The sequence below is a fragment of the Mytilus galloprovincialis genome, chromosome 6 (genome assembly GCF_965363235.1).
Source record: "Mytilus galloprovincialis chromosome 6, xbMytGall1.hap1.1, whole genome shotgun sequence".
In the NCBI taxonomy this organism is placed as follows: Eukaryota; Metazoa; Mollusca; class Bivalvia; order Mytilida; family Mytilidae; genus Mytilus; species Mytilus galloprovincialis.
Genome location: NC_134843.1, coordinates 53840905 through 53860374, shown reverse-complemented (window position 1 = coordinate 53860374; position 19470 = coordinate 53840905). Strand labels below are relative to the sequence as shown.

The 19470-nt window shown below is 30.5% G+C and overlaps 1 protein-coding gene and 1 long non-coding RNA gene across 3 annotated transcripts in view; one reads left to right on the top strand and one right to left on the bottom strand.

Moving 5' to 3' along the window:
- Nucleotides 1-2561: 2561 nt before the first annotated feature.
- Nucleotides 2562-19470, bottom strand: part of LOC143079895 (uncharacterized) — a 43244-nt gene continuing 26335 nt past the window's right edge. Inside the window, exons 3-5 of the mRNA XM_076255520.1 lie at nucleotides 6596-6856; nucleotides 4092-4280; nucleotides 2562-3131 (exon numbers count right to left, since the gene is read on the bottom strand). Of these exons, the coding sequence (XP_076111635.1) occupies nucleotides 2665-3131; nucleotides 4092-4280; nucleotides 6596-6856 (917 nt within the window). The 3' untranslated portion in view covers nucleotides 2562-2664. The remainder of the gene's footprint in view (nucleotides 3132-4091; nucleotides 4281-6595; nucleotides 6857-19470) is intronic.
- LOC143079887 (uncharacterized) lies at nucleotides 15330-17729 on the top strand. 2 transcript variants are annotated; one of them, XR_012979525.1, is made up of 3 exons: nucleotides 15330-15859; nucleotides 16605-16673; nucleotides 17438-17729. It is a non-coding gene; the product is annotated as an uncharacterized LOC143079887 (long non-coding RNA). The 2 variants fall into 2 exon arrangements; XR_012979524.1 differs by having other exon boundaries at nucleotides 15330-16089.

Sequence of the window (19470 nt, the reverse complement as noted above, 5' to 3'; positions counted from 1 at the left end):
TCTAATTTAATGCCAAATTAAAGTAATGACCCCAATTTCACGGTCCACTAAACATGTAAAATGATAGTGCGAATCGGGCATCCGTGTACTATGGAAACATTCTTGTTTTGTAATTTAATGTTGACGTATATCTAGTATATATACAAGCTTTGAAAGTGTTTGAAATTACTATAAATTTTCACTTCTTTGTACTATGAACATACAAGTTATTTCCTTTCTCCCTTTTTACTGTATATACATCTGTTAGAGTGAATTTGTATAATCAGGGATTATGTAGAATCCGTGATGTTTCAGGGAATATGTAGAATCACTAAATTCATTGGTAATTATATATAATCCCTGAAAATGACCAGTAATTTTACATAATTATTCTACAAATTCCCTAATATAATTTCAGGGATTATGAATAATTTAAGGATCCTTTGTTGGATAAAAAAATATATAGACAAATTATAAGTTTTACTTTCATATTATTTGTCAGATCAAATACATTTGTAGTTCTGCTTTTAAACACAGAGGATAATCTTAAAGATACAACCAACACAGGGTCTCGAGATAAAGTTGAAGTCTTCAAAATTGATAATATCAAGATTCCCTTTATAGCGATAACTTTACATGTATTGTTTGTTTATTAAAAGCCAGCTCAAATGGATATTCATGTTCTATTTGTAAATCCACGGAATATGTTATTTGTGATACATGTAAAATAAATGGTGAAGAAGATTCTGGAACATCTGTTTATTGCTTTTTTTCTTTCAAATGAACAAGAAATTCAAATAGAGAGAACTTACGCATCTAAATGGATAGAAAAAAACTAAGGATTGACAGTATCAACAATATTTTAGAAGAATCTGGCATTTGGTGTAATATTTTTATAGCAAATTCACAGGGTAAAAAAGGAAAGGGAACAAAAAAAAAACATAATGGTAATTGTTCACCAAAAGTCTGAAAAGGGCTATCGCCTTAGTGACCCAAATCATACAAACATGGTATCTTGCTCAAGCCGGTTCGAGGTTGCTCATTCCTTTTTTTGGGGTGTACCTACAGATGTCTTTACTGAACACTTTATTTCTCTTAGGCGGGTCGTAATATCTAATTCGATATGTGAAGGAAAATGTTTTCGGAAATGTGGATATGGTGTTCAAAACAGATGTGAAACATATTATTTTAATATATAGTGTTTAACATTTTAAAAAATTGTGCCTAACATTTAAAAACATAGGGTTATCATTTAGATATTTTGTGCTTAACATTTTACAATTTATGTTTATACAGTGTAATGCTGTTTTAATATGATTTTATTGCATGAAATATTTGACTTTTATTCATTTTCTTTATAAAAAAACTATTTCTTCATTTCAGTTATTATGTATTATCCCTGACGTTTTTTCTAGTGATTATACATAATCCCTGAACATTTTAGTGGGTATATATAATACCTGAACTGGCCAATGATTCTACATAATCCCTGAAAATTTCAGGGATTCTACATAATCACTGTCACATATACATCAGACTTCTGGCACCTGTACATGAAGAACACGAAGTTTTATCGAGCCCCAATTTTATAGTTTTATTGTTGATATTAATCCCACATGTATCAAGTTTTAGAATAGTTTTATTGATAAAGTTTCTTGGTGTTCTTAAACGGAAGGTTATTCAGATAGAAGTATACTGTGCCTGTCCCAAGTCAGGAGCCTGTATATTCAGTGGTTGTCGTTTGTTTATGTGTTACATATTTGTTTTTCGTTCATTTTTTTTACATAAATAAGGCCGTTAGTTTTCTCGTTTGAATTGTTTTACATTGTCTTATCTCGGCCTTTATAGCTGACTATGCGGTATGGGCTTTGCTCATTGTTGAAGGCCGTACGGTGACCTATAAATGTTAATGTCTGTGTCATTTTGGTCTTTTGTGGATATATGTCTCATTGGCAATCATACCACATCTTCTTTTTTATATAAACAACGAAATTGTTTTCATTTACCTGTGTATTATATTGATAAGTGCAAATGGGGTATTTTTTTTCAAAGTTGATGTTTTTCTGAAATTGTTTAGCATTTTACAGCGGTATAATACTTTTACTTTAATTATTCAAACCTTATTTTAATTAAATTTGTATTTACATTGTACATCGTTCAGTGTATGTTCATTTGTGTTACTACGTCATTTGATTGAGTAAAGTCATTTCAATTTATATTTTATAGGATGTCTTTCTATGTTGTGATGTTACACTATTGTTTCAGTTTAGTGTGAAGGTTTGGTACCATTAAAACGTTTGAATCCGTTGCTATTGTTTGCAACTGTCCTAAGTCAGGAATCTGATGTTCAATAGTTGTCGTTTGTTGATGTGGTTCATAAGTGGTTTTCGTTTTCTTTTTATATATACACCTGGAAACGTATTTCTAACATTCCTTTAGGAACAAGTCCGACAATGTCAAGATATTGTTCGAGTAAGTTATTCTTAAAAAAACCTTCGAAAGCGTCATATACAAATATTTTACTTTATTTACATCAACATATGTGTAATTCACTCCAACAAGTTGTAAAGAAAAACAATAAGAAGATATTTCTGTTTTAATTTATCAAGAACACGTAAACATTTCATCGTATAGTGGAAAATCAATCAAATCGTCTCTGAAATTCTTTTTTTTAGGCAGAGAATTTTACAAATTTTTCTTTTTACCAAATGCCAATTTTCGCAATTTGACTAAAAGTTTCTTGACCGTTTTAAAACCCTTTATATACCTATCTAAATCCATAAGAACTATAATAGCTACGACTCCAATCAATGCAATTACACCCATGGAACCAATCGCTTGTGCAGAAGGTCTGTTATCTTCAGCACTTGTAAATTTACTTTTCGCTAAAGACGTTTGATCCGGATCAATTTTGATATCGTCAATAATTTTTAAAAGCTGTTCCAACATCTCGTCTTTTGTAACGTTCATTAAAACTGATGTTCCAATACTTGAACATGGGCACATACAATCACCACTACCAGCTGTTCCAGTGTTACCAGAATTTACTGTGGCAGATGTTGCAGGACAAGTATTAGTTTTTGCCAATGCATTATAGCATAAACTGCCACACACCCAATCCGCAGGAGGGTCAGCACAAGATGTAAGATTAGCTTGAAATGAAAATAAAAATAAAAACAAACACATATTACTTACATTATGCATGCATCAAATATATCAAAGGATGGACAGCATATAGGGGAAAATAGGTAAATACAAGACACAAGTATATTGCACCTGACATTTCTTAATTTAAATATAAATATCGCGACAATTTAGTAGCTTTTGAAAATTCACTTCTACATTATATTTTTTTTAATTTGTTTGAATCTGGCTATTGCAGGATGCTAGGGTAAACAATAAAAGAAATGTGATAACTGGTCTACTACGCAAAAAAGTTTGTTGTTTATTTATGGAATAAATATCATATAAAGTCGGCAGATTAATTGTCATCCTATATTTAGAATCAGAGATGACCATTCTGTTATTACATCTTTTAATTCGCCGTGCTAAGCTTTTAAAGCAACAAATAATAAACTTAAGGTGTCTTATTATAGAATGAACAATTTTGGAAAAATACGCATATATATATATATAAGAACAAGTCTTGAATTTTTCAAATGATATCTTCAATTTGTCAATTTATTTCTATAATACATGTAACGTACGAATCTTAAATGTTTTTTTTTTGTAATTGTACTTTCCCCTTGAAATATTTACAGAATGTTATTTATGATAATTAGGATCCAAAATATATCAAAATATGTATTTTCTTCGTCTGGGTCCATTTTCTCAGTCATGGTCACATATTAGCTTTCAAGATGATAAACGACCAAGGACCAATGAATGTAGCATCCACTTGTGGTGATGAGGTATCAAAGATGATTTGAAATGGAAAGATTATCCTAAATGTTTTTGCATCTCCAAATTTGACCAAATAAACCCAATCAAAGTCTCAAAGCAACAATATTTACCCGAGAGTGCATGTTATATGATTTTTTCGGTATGTTTTTCAATTGTTTGATATTTGAAGAAAACGAAGATAAAGAAAAGCGAAATTGAATACAACTTACCAAATACTTTCACTTCACAGAATTGGAAATTATCGTTAGACACCTGTCTTAGCATTTTTAAGACACGTCCAGAAGTTCCAGATGGGCATGTAATTGTGATAGGATTGTGTATTGTAGACTTTTCTGGTGGTCCGGCATAATTAGCACAATAATTACCATCAACTGTTATCATTACATTACTGAATTTTTCTAAAGAAAGAAGAAGGATGGATTATTTAAGATAAAGAAACGAAATATTTGACATTATATCTTTTTATCCTAAAATCGAACTTTCTACTATACTAATACATGTGGACATTTAACACGTATTAAGTCTCTTAATATCCTGCTTCTGTTGCGGGCAAACGATTATGTTTAATAACTGTTTACACCACAATTTAATTTGGGGTTTTCATTGCAGTCCGCGTTAAAGTCATGTTTAAGTCATGTCGATATCTTTAAAAAATAAATTCAATGATTGGGACGGGAAAAAGTATAAACATTTAATTGTAGGACACGGCTCAAAACAGGAGTAATAGCTCGCTGAAGCTTACATTACACCTGTTGCTTAGCCGCGTACAAATACAGCTGATATTCAAAGACACTGAAAGGTTATTGTCTATATATATATACGAACTAATTGTATGTTATAGTCCTTTGACGACAATGACTACATAAGGCTTCTTGTAGACACATGAGCACATCTGTAATAGTAAAAGTGCTTATTTAAAAAAAAAAAATTTAAGTGTATTTTGGTCTTATCTTTGATTCAATACAATTATGTTTAATAAATTTTTAATGCTTGTTTTTCTTAAATGAAGTTTTTGAGCTTATGTTTTGTGCACATTATATATATATATTTAGATATATCTTCACATGACAAAATCGAGAGATGCAAATCCATTAGTATATAATGTACCCCATGATAAACTTAATTATACATATATTTATACATTAAATTTGTAGCCATGTGATATGACTTTTGTTATCAACTGCTTCCGGTATATATCAACTATTTTCGGTTTATATCAACTGCTTCCAGTTATTATCGCATACCTTTCTTAAGAGTATCGCAAAGACATCTCATTCTGCAAATTTCGGGAAAAAAAAACTTCAGTGGTACATTTTAGTAACTAAGTAAAATGAAGGAACAAATATTCGAAAACTAGAAAATATATTATTTAAAAATTGCACAACAAAAAATACAATAAATGAATTTTATAAGGTTTAACATAACATTTTTGTATTGTCTGTATGGTTTTGGTTAAAGTATATGATATATTCGTATATTCGGACTACTAACACAAAGGTTCCTGGTTCAATTCCCGTCTAAGATGAAAATTTCAGGAACTGAATTTTCGGCTCTCCCTTGACACCATTAGCGAGTATGGTCTGGAGGAAACGATGATAGTCCGTCGGAAGGGGACGATAAATTGCTGACCCGTGTTAAGAGAGAGCCATATCTCTTGAACGTTAAAGACACCCTTGTAGATTTCGAAAAAGAGCAGGCTAATGCCGCTACAAGGAAGCACTCGCACCCGCAAAGTGGAAAGGGATAAAATATAAGTTTCAAAACTTGTTTCCCAATCCACTATAAATAAATATGTTTAAACTAAAGTATATGATGAAAAGAATATAACATGTAATTGTTCATGTCAGACCCCTTAGCATGGTCAAAATCATCACTAGAGCCTGTCGGCGCTCGGGCTGATATCATGACCAAGGGCTGAATAGGGGTCTGATTTAAAAAATGCCATGTTATAATTTATATTTATCATATACTTAGAGCAAATAATATATAATATTTACAGTATGATAAAAGCATTAACTTTACGTGAATTCCATATTATTTCGAAATGGTGCTAAGTGGGCTGATATGACATATTTATTACATGCTTCAAACATTATCACATGCCTTTTTGTAACATTTTCGCATGTCATTCCGGCCATATTCTGCAAATTTCGTACAACTGCTTTTAACTGAAAATCATTACAATTCAAGTAGGGTACAAAACAATTATTATAAATGTTAACTTTTCAAAACAGTGTGCATTATGATTTGTTGATTTTTTTTTCTCGTAAATATAAAATAAAATATGTTGTTCTTTTCCTCTGTTGGGGCATATGATATATATATTTTATATCGGATTTACCAGTCCTAAGGCTCTTGGACTGATAAAGCATCTGATATTAAAAATGCCATGTAATAATCTGATGTTGTCAAGCGGCTCACGAAGATTTTATCGACACATGTCAGGATCTATTTTTCTATTCTATAAGTGTAGAGTAGTATGCAGATCGGATTTTGAACTGTGAAGTTTGGTTCAGGAAAACCTGTATTCGCGGATGCAAAGGTGGCACGAAAGTTTGGACGGGTATTTTAAAATACCCCTGGAAATACAAGCGATAAGATGGTATCAAAGGACATTTTGCTAAATTCAAATGCTTAGAAGACGGCTTTATTGGAAAAACCCTTGGCCCCCTTCTTCAGTAGTTTTGGTTTAATCTTTATTGCTGTTACCTACCATAGTGATTATTGTGAGAACTATCTGATCGTACAGATATGTTGATGTATTCAACTATATAGGTGTCTCCTAAATCGACTTCCCACCAGGGATCTGTTTCCTTAGTGGTATGCACACATGTCCCATCAAAATAATCCTGACTGTGTAATCCATCTACACCGTTACATGAGTTACCGTTCGGAAAGCTACTGCTTTCCAAAGCTGAGGAATGTGTCGTCTGCCGTCTATCAGCTACGTTACAATATTCGCACAATACATAATCTGCAAACAAAGAGACAGACAACTAAAATAAATAATTTAGGAAACTTTAAATGTATGCCTTTTTAGTGTCAAAAGACCAGGAAAACAAGCATAATGTCTAGATATCTTTAGTTTATCAACAAAGTTTTATATTTCACTTGATCATTGCAAAACCTACATTTGTGTACTAGATAGACGAATCTGTCGACGAATAAGCGTACAACTGGGAAACAATTTTCAATAGTACTCGATAAAAAAATGTATGTAAAATTTTTTTTAACAAGAAGGTCTATGTACACGAGATGTAGAAGATACCAGAGGGAAGGGTCGACAAAAACTGACAATGCCATGGCTTAAAGATCCAAGACCAATATACAAACAATAGTACACAAAACTCAAAACAGAAACTATAGACTGAGCAACACAAGAAAATGTTTTATGGTGAAACGTAGTCACTCAACCAGTAAAAACTAAAATTTTAACTCGTTTGAGAATTTTGACAGTTCATTTAATGACTTTAATTTTAACAGAGACTATCGAAATGAATAATTCTGACAACACGAATTTACAATTTAAATAGTATGTCTGAATAACATGAAAGATATATTCAAAGATAAATGCAGCAAAAACTACAAAACAACATAGATAATTATAAAGAATAGACAAACATAAAAACAATCAAAACAGTTAAAACAAAATAAGTAAAACCAAACAAACACCCCTAAACAAACTATACAATAAATAATCTATAATGTAATAACGATATTTTAAACAATAACTGAACCATATTTGAACTGTATAATTATCTATAAGTGATCATAAACACTTTTATAGTTTCGTGTGACAAGTAACCATAAACCATGGATAATGTACATTTAGAACAATTATATTGTCGTCTTTGTTATTGCTGATCTATTGTATTCATATCAAATATTTGTTGTTGTAGTTGTCTGTTGATATCAACAGACCCATGATTTCGAAGTGTCGTCACTCCCATGATAGCGTCGGTCAAGTTCTATAAATCTTAAAAAACGAATCGTTAATACATTTTTTTAGAATATATTGTTCATTATATAGTGTCTTTGTCCATATATCATACGCACTATAACAATTAAATTTGTAATGTTTGCTTAAGTCATTAACTAGTTCCCATTAACAATTGAAAACCAACATCTGTAAATAATTCAATATAAATTCAAAAGAAGATCATCTGTCTTTAAATGAAAACTTTTCTTTGTTAAAACCGAATAATTTTTCAGTTCATGAAATTTACATCCCTCTGTATAGGATGGATTAGTTATCCATTTTCCAGTCGACACGGCCGATCTCAATCTGTTTACAATTAATTAAAATAAGCTATTCTGTGTCGATTTGTATATTAAGGATGTTAGATTTCCGGACCCTCTAGTTACATCCAAAAAGTTATCAAAGCTACCAGGATGATAATTTTTTACGCCAGACGCGCGTTTCGTCTACATAAGACTCGTCAGTGACGCTCAGATCAACTTAGTTATAAAACCAAACAAGTACACAGGTGAATAGCATTGAGGACCCAAAATTAAGTTGTGCCAAATACGGCTAAGGTAATATATTTCTAGGGTAGGAAATCCTTAGTTTTTTCGAAAAATTCAAAGTTTTGTAAACAGGAAATTTAGAAAAATTACCATGTAATTGATATTCATGTCAACACCGAAGTGCTGACTAGTGGGCTGATGATACCCTCGGGGATGAAACGTCCAAATCGTTTCAAAATATAGTTTTGCTCGCTAACCCGTTTAAATTTTTCTTTTCGTTATTTTATCACAGATGGTTAAACATCCATTTTTGAAATGTTATAAAATCCTTGATTGTTTTTAAGAATTGATTGGGAAAAGGTGACGAACTCAAATGTAGAAAAAAAAAATAAAGAGAATTATTTCCCGTAAAATTTTCAATAGATTTTATCTTAAAAACAAAGACACTAAACTTTGATTTTATTTCTTATTGTTATCCATTACTAGTATATGTATTCTATCAATTTGTCACATTCTTTAAAAAAAAAAAAGGCTTGACATTTTAAAACAAAAGAGCTAACAGCCTCCTTATTATGTATAACTTAGTTTAATTATCGGTATACTACTATATCTTCTTTCTTATACAAACAGATTTGTTATATTTTGTTGTTCATTTTGTACGGTAATGCATATATGTATATACTAAATTAATTTCTGAAATGTCAAAATTAATGCATGCATATGTCTTGTTTGCAACACTGTTTAGGTGCTGAAACTGATAGACATACATTCAACTTCTATTATAGCTTTATTTTTTTACAATATATGTTTCTGTTTTTTTAATGTTTGTTTTGCTACCTAAATTCAAAGAAATGTTGGGTATATTCATGATAGACTCTATTCTAGAGATACGCATAAGTTGTGAAGTTGAAATATTCCATTTCCTTTAATTGGGTATACCAAGTAATATGATTATAAAATAAACATTCTGACGTTGGAATATCTTATTTCGAACGTAATAATTTTGAAAATCTAGGTAATATCGTCAGTAAAATTCGAGACCAAACAAACAGACATGTTAAAATATTTAAAACGATGAATAAAAAAATAAATAGATCATGTTCTCGTACTGATCTCACATTTTAATGTGTAGAGTAAATTAACCAATAGTTATAAAATCTTGAAACTAACAATTGAAAGTATTTTATTATTAACGGCTAGAGATATATGTTGTAATTCTTCGTTGGCATTGGATTATTTATTAACTTCAATTAATTGATACAAGAGATAGCGGATTTGTTAAATGCTATACAGATAATTTCCTCATGTCAAATGGAGTTAACGGACTGTTTCAAAATAATTGTGTCAATTAAGCACCATTTACCATGTTTATGGGAACAGTCATGTATGTTTGTCAATACATATGGAAAATGGTTGTTGATTTTTGACGAGATCAAAATCAAATGCCGCAAATAAACTGATAAAGCAACAGCAAAATAGAAAACAGATAAAAACCGTATTCTAAATACAAAACAAGACTGTGCAGTTTATCAATGTATCATATACCACCAAAAACTGGGGATAGTCCCAGGTGCTTCAAACGTGTAATCGGATCATCTGATACATGTATGTGGCAATAGTCGTGTTACTCATTAAATTATAAACTCAGTGATAAGTCTACATAACGAGAATTTAATGCTTCTTTTTGTATTTTCTAAAGAGAATACATGTAAAAGCGTTGGACGGAATTACTCCATACTTTAATTTGCTCATTGCTTTTACAACACTATAAAATTACAAAAACTAAATGTTTAATTCCTATTATTTCATAGTTATTCCACAGCTATGGTATGACTGAGGGGATTTATTGTTCGAATTGTTTATATTAAGTAGTTTGAAATAATGTATCACTAGTCCTGTACGTCCATACCAACGCATCCCGCATGTGACAGGTACACTGAAATTAATTTAGTAGCATTTTTAACTTTCTTTCTGACGGTCGGTTGTTCTCTCCCGACATTCCACCTTCTTTCATCAATAAACACTGGATGCCACAAGACAATACACTAGTGATGAAAGTGAGTTGAAACAACAATCGATCAATCAATCAATCAATCAACCAATCATGATATTAATTGTACTCAAGCTCTCATTTTTTTTTAAATGCATTGTTGCAAAGTTCTCATGGGAACTACATGCAATCATGTGAAATGAATTTCATGTAGAAATAAAACAGCACTCGGAATACCTCACCATTATTATCAGCCAGTCAGAAATCCGGATTGTTATGAAATATATATGCAATGTATTTATTAAGCTGTATAATGTATTGTATAAATCGATAGATGTAGACATTATATCAATATAAATTATCAAATCAATTAATTTAGTTTAAATGCCAAGAAATTCATGAAGCCATGAATAAAAGATAGTTCATCAATGTTCAAATATTATGACATAACTCTGGTAAAACCGACTTAAATAATCGATAGTGCATCAGCAGTATCAATATAACTCTTTATCTTTTGCATATACTGCAAATATAGCAGCAGTTTATAGACATGTTAAAAATTATGAACTGTTCAAGCTTAGAAAACCATGCATGTTTAATTAATATATCTTGTTGCTCAAAATTTAAAAAAAGCCTTCCTTATAATTATTCTTTGTCACTGCTACTAGGTGAAGTTATTAGTTAGATATATACGTTTTCATGTTAATTCTCGCTTCAAAAGAAAAACTTATTTCAGCAGTACAGATCAAAAATAGACTTTGATTTATTCTAGAACAATGGCTCATGAATTCTTGTTTTCAATTTCTTTCTGGTTGAAATAATAAATTGACCATTTCAAAATCTGCCCAGTAAAGACAGTTTCAATGTTGTTACAGTACATAGAAACACATTCCGTAACAGTGCGAATATCAATTTTTGGGCACACCAATCAAATCATATTTGTGTGCACATTTTTGCACAAAATATATTTGCATTATGCTGACGGTTAATATAGAAGCTTCTTTCTTTAATGCCATATTTAAAAAAAGGAATCGAACGGATGTGTTGTATTGACCAACAGGTACCATTAAAACATGGTCGTGGCAAACCTTGCAGCAGAGGAATGACGCTTAAATAAATGTATTGCAATTCAAAAGTTGCAGCAAGACTTTAATCACGGAGCAAACGCGCTCTCACCTCAAAAGTCCAAAACGGTCCCTTACACAGGTATGAACTAGAGTGGCATTCTTTACTGATATGCGAAAACTTTACACATAATTGTGTTTTTTAATTTGTTTAGTTAAGCAAAACCTGACTTTTTTATATCAAGAACTTCAGAAGTGTTGCATTGCTGTAGTGATTTAAATTAAAGGTATTTCCCTCCGTGTGTGTATATCTTAATGTGTCTCTTATTATGGTTAGTCCTCTATAAAAACTTGTGTTCGTTTTCTATGGAACACAACAGCTGTCTTATGTGGAACTCTTATATTACGTTATGCTGTTCTATTATTACTTGATAATTATTTGCCTTTACATAATATGGTTTTGACATTAAGTAATGATGTTTTGATATAACTCAATATGGAATAGTCATTACATAATGATATTTCGATATTACATGATATGGTTTCGTATTGACTTGATATAGTTTTGTCATTATTCGATGTGGTTTCACCATTTTTTAATGTGGTTTTAACATTACTTGATGTGGTTTTGTAATTTCGTAATGATGATTTGTCAATTCTTTATATGGTTTTAACAATACGCTATGATGTTTCAAAATTTGACGATTTTACACTACATGATGTGTTTGTTTCAGTATTTTCGTAAATGATTCCAAGGAACACTACTTTGTATTGGTCTATAATAATAACATCATACAAGTTTTATAACAAGTCATGGAGGTTTACAAATTTATCATGTCAAAATAGTTAAATTCGGTAATATTCAATGAAAAAAAAAACAATCTTATATAGAAATGAAAAAAAAAGTGGTATGATTGCCAATGAGGCAACTCTCAACCACATACCAAATGACGTAGAAATTAATATATATGTGTGACTGTATGGTATTTAGGAATGAGAAAAACTCATACCACATAGCAAGCTTAAAAAGTTTTTGAAATGAAAAATATTAAAACAGTTCAAACTAGAATTAAACTGCTTTAACATGATAAAACTCCATGAATTGTTATAAAACTTTAATAGGAGTTATTCTTTAAGATCAAGATAAAAGAATCTACAGAAACACCCCACCCCCGTTTATAGTAACGGTTAATGTACAGTCAGTCAATATAACGCTTTTACACTGACAGCAGAATTTTTAGGCGAGACACAGGAATAATATGAATTTTTAATTTATTTATAAATTTACAGCTTCCATTTAAGAACTAAGGAAAGCACGGCAGGACCAAATGATTTGGGGATGTCATGGCCGAATATTCATTTGATAAAATTTACTGTTTGCAATAGCATTATTTGTTATAAATAATAAGGATGTTCTTATCCCAAGCAGAAAACCCTAGCCGTATTTGGTACAACCTTTTTGAACTTTTGATTCTCAGTGCTGTACAACTTTGTACTTGTTTTGACTTTCGAACTTTTATATCTGGGTTTCAATGATAAGTCTTGTGTGGACGAGGCGCGCTTCTGGCGTATTGAATTTTAAACCTGGTGCCTTTGTTAGCTATTATTCATGTGTTTCTTTGTCTAAAATGCTCTCCTATTTATTTGTATTGTAGTCCTGTAATGTTATGTTGTCATTTTAATGTTATATTTATCATTGACATTAAAGCGGGAGGTTTGGCATACCACAAAACCAGGTTCAACCACCATTTTTTTCTTTAAAAAATGTCCTGTACCAAGTCAGGAATATGGGCATTGTTATATTATAGTTCGTTTCTGTGTGTGTTACATTGTGTCGTTTGTTTTCTCTTATATTTGTGTGTGAATTCACATTACTATAAGACGTGTGACGGTACTTTTCTTTCCCAAATTCATGTATTTGGTTTTCATGTTATATTTGTTATTCTCATCGAATTTTGTCTACTGCTAAGACCGTTTCTGTGTGTGTTACATTTTAAAGTTGTGTCGTTGTTCTCCTCTTATATTGAATGCGTTTCTCTCAGTTTTAGTTTGTTACACCGATTTTGTTTTTTGTCCATCGATTTACGAGTTTTAAACAGCGGTATACTACTGTTGCGTTTATTTAGTGTAAATGTTTTAGCACTTTTTTCTTAATTTTGTCTGTCGTTCCCCTTTTTCATACCAAATAACCATGAATAACAGCTTGAACTTTAATTTGAACTTTAACTTGATATAAAGCGGTACTCATCCAAAGCGCATTACCCAAACAACATATGGAAAAAAAAATCCAAAATAGTCTCGTGGTTTTACCTCGTAGAAGTAATGAAAAAACCACATCAAAGAATGACATTACCACATAAAAAAACTGAAACAAACACATCATGTAGTGTAAACAGAACCATATTAAGTAATGACAAAACTATATCAAGTCAATATCAGACTTGGGGTAATTGTAATTGTAATCGTTAATCAGCTGTAATTGATTACTATTTTTCAAGTAATCAGTGTAATCATTAATCAGCCAAAAATCTGATTACATGTAATTTAATTTAATCAATTACTTTTCAAAATACCCTGTAATCATGATTACTTTTTGATTACATTCTGATTACAATGAAAAAAATCTAAAATTGTGTTTTTGGTCATTAAATGAACCTCTTTGTTATTCATATATGATAAATTTTAAACATACAAACATAAAATGGTTTGGTTACATCAAGCATGTCTACTTCAGTAAAAAATAAAGTTACAGTATTGAAAAGTCATCATTAGCCTAAGCAGAGACATATAATACAATTATATACCTCTTTGGTAAAAGATATTGTACATACATGTATATTCATCTTTTTATAATGATCTTCATATTAATATTTGATAATAACTGTTATCTATTCAAGTAATACTTTTCTTTAACCCTGAATTATAATCTTTTGTTATTTTTTGTGATTTTTGTCAACTTTGAATTGACAGGTAGGAGACTAATCAATGTTTGTTTTTGTTGCAATTACCAATTGAGTATAGCTGTAGGGAAATATATATGATAAAAGATAAATCAGACATGAAAATTTATCTAATTAGCACAAACTAAATTAAAAGTTGGACAAATATGTTGTTTATTTTTTTTTGTATTTGGACTGGACATGTAAAATGCAATGATTTTCAGTACTTACATATTGTTTACAATTTGATTAAACATTTCTAATAAAATTTAACATAGTTTTAACTGGTAACTTTATTTCATCCACATTTAAACATCCATAAACTGCAACTTGGAATACATATTAATTATGAAAGAGGTCAGAAGACAAACAAAAAACTCTTGATTATGAAATATCGTTATTAAATTTAATTCAAAATAATTCAGAGATCATTGGTGATAAAGTGTAATGTATATATATGTAGTGAAATTTGGTGTTTATTTAAATAAATGAAGCTTAATTTGAAGTTATCATTTTATAATTGAACCAAATAAAATACTTTCTCAAAAATGCTATAGTTATATTGAAGGTTTATTCATTCACATCATTCAAAATGTTTTGTTTTTAAATTCATTGTTATCAGATGTAATCATGATTACTTTGCCAATGGAATCATTAATTTAATCAGATACTTTCAGAACTGATGTAATCATTAATTTAATTTAATCGTACAAATGACAAAGTAATTGTAATTTAATCAATTACATTGAAAGTAATTGGACCCATCTCTGGTCAATACGAAACCATATCATGTAATATCATTATGCAATGATTATTCCATATTGAGTTATATCAAAATATCATTACTTAATGTCAAAACCGTATTATGTAAAGACAAACTATCATCAACTAATAATAAAACAACATAATTAGCTGGTATTTTTAACGACCATTCTGTTAAAGAACAAATTCCTGGATATTTTGATAATACTGAGCTCCCTCTTATTTGGGTCAGGATCCCTAATAGACCTTGAGATGAGGAACTCAGATGACGTAATTAAAAAAAATATTAGTCCGCCATACAATTGTGGATGCTGTGATTTTAAAAATGGACATAAATGAACAATAAGAACTGTTTTATAGAGCTGGTGTGATGAGAAAAGAAAGATGTAGATTTGACCTGAAATAAATTATTAGAAAGGACAATTTTTTTATTGAATTTTATGATCAGAATTTTGGGATTATTTCATGAGGAGAGTGACATTTTTCACCATCTTCCGGGGTCCATCAATTTGCGAAAAAAGTAATCTCACTTGCCACCCCGAAAATTTAACCAGACATGTATAAATGTATCAGCTTCGATATGAGCCATCATACATGTTCAAGTAAACGATATGGACTGAGCAACGGAGGAAAACGTTACCATTACGGCCTATGGAGAATTAATTGTAAATGTATACCCAAATTAGAAGCTTAATTCCAGAAGTTTTCAGGCTGATTTATGGATGATTTCACCTTGTACACCACCGAAAATGATGGTTAGTAGTTTTTTATTTATACCTAGTTATTATAAATGGTTTAAGATAAATATTATTGATAAAGATCAGCAAAAACTCAATGAAACTTTGCTTTTAAAATGCATTACTGGCACGGGGCTGAACACTTTTTTTAGGCACAATCATAACTTTGTTTACTTCCGAGAGATCCGAAAGGAATTTGTTTACTATATTGAAAAAGGCAAGAAACAACTTTTAAATATTATTTAATTGTAAGTAAACATGACACAACATAGTCTTTGTTATGTAATTATCACTTCGGTCTACAGGAATACCTGATAATCAAGGGAGATAACACACTTCATACGAGTAAAGTGAGATACATCATCGCATGTGCTTTTATCCAATGATTTGACCCCTGGTCAGTAGATATCATATGCAAAAAAACAGAAAAAAACATGTACATGTTTTAAGAAAATCATGAACTAATATTTTTAATGCACTTGAGCAAAACAATAGATATTATCATTTCTCAGTGAAAAAGGGGGAGGGTCAAACCTTTTTGAAAACAATATTTCTGCACCTATTCAACTATAAAGCTAGTTAGCTACTACCCATTGCTTCTAAAATAAAAGGTTTAAATGAAGGTGACTAAGCCACAAGGGAGAAGCATTTGTCTTTCTTTGTGATTAAACTTTCAAGAATTAGATTTTTCTCTCTCAATAGTACTTCTGTATTTAAATCAAATGATAACACAGCCTGAGTATTTTTTTTTGTCTTATTTCAGTTCCAGACATATCATTACTTTTTAACCTGAGATGGCAAACTAGAGGTTTTAAAAAGTCCTGAATAACTGGTAAGCATTTTGCTTTATTAGGCAAGCTCTAAATTGTTTATTTATGGTATTTATGCAATTGAAATTACAGTCAGTATGTTAAAAATATGCAAATATGAAAACTGTTGCTATGGTCTTGGTATTAAATGAAAAGGCTTAGTTACAGATCGTTTCGACTCAATATTTCGAGTTAAATCTTGCGGCAACTGTTTCTCACGTAACACTGCAAACTATATTTAGCTCTATTTTGATCTGTCGTTATTTAATGACGCCATAATACATGTGATGTCACAATGTTTCCTTTAAAACCTCATGTGGATTTCTCACTAATAAAAGGTTTTCACTGAAATACATGTTAAAAACATTTTTTCTCAAATAGAATTATGTGAAAGGACAAGTTTTGAAAATTTGCACTGTATTGCACTCTAATTATATGATAAGGATGACTTTCCAAGTAGTTAAGAGTGCTTTCCACAGTTTTAAATACCAGATTTCCACTAGTAAGAATAATTATTTTGGTGTTGGTTTTTTTTATAAAATCTTCATTTTTGCATAATTTCTCTGTCAAAATGCACTTTAAGGCACAAGAAAATTTTATAGAATGCTTTAACAGGGTCTGTGTATTGTAATTAAAGGTTATAATCAGAAGTTTTGTCCTTGTTTTGACTAGTGAAGGTATTCTGGAAGAAATTAATTATACAAACACATTGTATTCAAAATAAATGAATATAGCGACGAAAGTGTCATTGCCGTATAGTGCTAAAACAACTTTATTTTTTTTTCAGAAATGGACAAAAATACACAGATTTATTCAGAATGTTATACCGATGAAGATCACATAAAAATATTTGGAAAAATCAGAAGTATGAATTTCAATATGGGTCAGGATCCCTAATAGACCTTGAGATGAGGAACTCAGATGACGTAATTAAAAAAAATATTAGTCCGCCATACAATTGTGGATGCTGTGATTTTAAAAATGGACATAAATGAACAATAAGAACTGTTTTATAGAGCTGGTGTGATGAGAAAAGAAAGATGTAGATTTGACCTGAAATAAATTATTAGAAAGGACAATTTTTTTATTGAATTTTATGATCAGAATTTTGGGATTATTTCATGAGGAGAGTGACATTTTTCACCATCTTCCGGGGTCCATCAATTTGCGAAAAAAGTAATCTCACTTGCCACCCCGAAAATTTAACCAGACATGTATAAATGTATCAGCTTCGATATGAGCCATCATACATGTTCAAGTAAACGATATGGACTGAGCAACGGAGGAAAACGTTACCATTACGGCCTATGGAGAATTAATTGTAAATGTATACCCATTTGTTATATTTACAAGAAATCTACCCGGAAATTTGTGTTTAATTACAGCCAATTGTGTAAAAATGTTAATATCAGTGAAAATACACCTCCTTCATGTAATTGCAGTAATTCCAAATACATTTATGGACCCATTTCCCATGTTATAACAGGAGATCTTAACATCGTTCAAGACCGAGAGGAGTTGAAATCATTCCTCAGTAAAGGACCTAAATATCGCCCCCTTCAACTATTAATTGGAATGAGTGTCGTGATATCATCCACGACTCACTCCGTACTTACTGTTTGAAATGGATAAAACGGGAAAAAGCTGACAAAAAATTTTTGGACTCTTTTTTTAATTCAGTAATAAATTTTGTTGATATACTTATTCAAAATTTTAAAGAACATTTTACTCTTAACAATAACCACAATAAACCTATTTCTCGTATCAAACATAAACTAAAAGAACAAGCCAAGGAAATTGTTTTTGTCCCGGCCGATAAAGCTGGTAATAATATTATTATTGTTTGACGTAAATTTTACATTGAGGTTCTACAAAAAGAAATCACCAATTCACCAACATTCCAACAGACTCCATTTTCAGAAAACGACATCTGTAACAAACATAAACTTTTAGCTACTGCTTTACAAGTAGAACCAAAAACAATGAAAGTCCCAACTATGTATTGGCTTCCGAAACTACACAAAACACCTTACAAATATAGATTTATTTCGTCTTCAAGGCATTGTTCGACTACTAAATTATCTATTCTTCTTACCAGTACATTTGGTACAATCAAAAACCTGATAATAAATTGTTCAAATAAGGCCTTCGAAAATAGTGGAATTAATTACTTTTGGAGTGTCAAAAACTCGTTGGAAGTACTTGATAAATTGCATGCTTATATTGGTGATTTTGAATCTGTTCAAAGTTTTGATTTTTCTACCCTATATACCACATTGCCTCACATGCTCATTAAGAAAAAATTCACACACCTTATTAAATGGGCATTCAAAAAGTCAGAATGTGAATATATATGTTCAAACTCTTTTAGGTCATTTTTTTAGTAACAATAAACAAAAAAAACTATGTCAATTGGACATGCTTTGATACTATATCTGCCCTTGAATTTTTACTAGATAACATTTTTTTTCGCTTTGGAGATTCCGTATATCGTCAGGTTATCGGAATTCCAATGGGGACTAACTGTGCACCACTTATTGCGGACCTGTTTTTATATTGTTATGAGTTACAATTTATGACAAAAATCAGCAAAGACCCATCGAAACAACATCTGATACACAAATTTAATAATACTTTTAGATATTTGGATGACATTTTAGCTCTCAATAATGACGACTTCAGTATGTATACTAAAGAAATTTATCCTGTTGAACTTACTTTAAATAAAGCTAATACTAACAATGACCACTGCCCTTTCCTCGATTTTGATATATATATCATTAACGGAAAGCTTAATACTAAAATTTATGATAAAAGAGA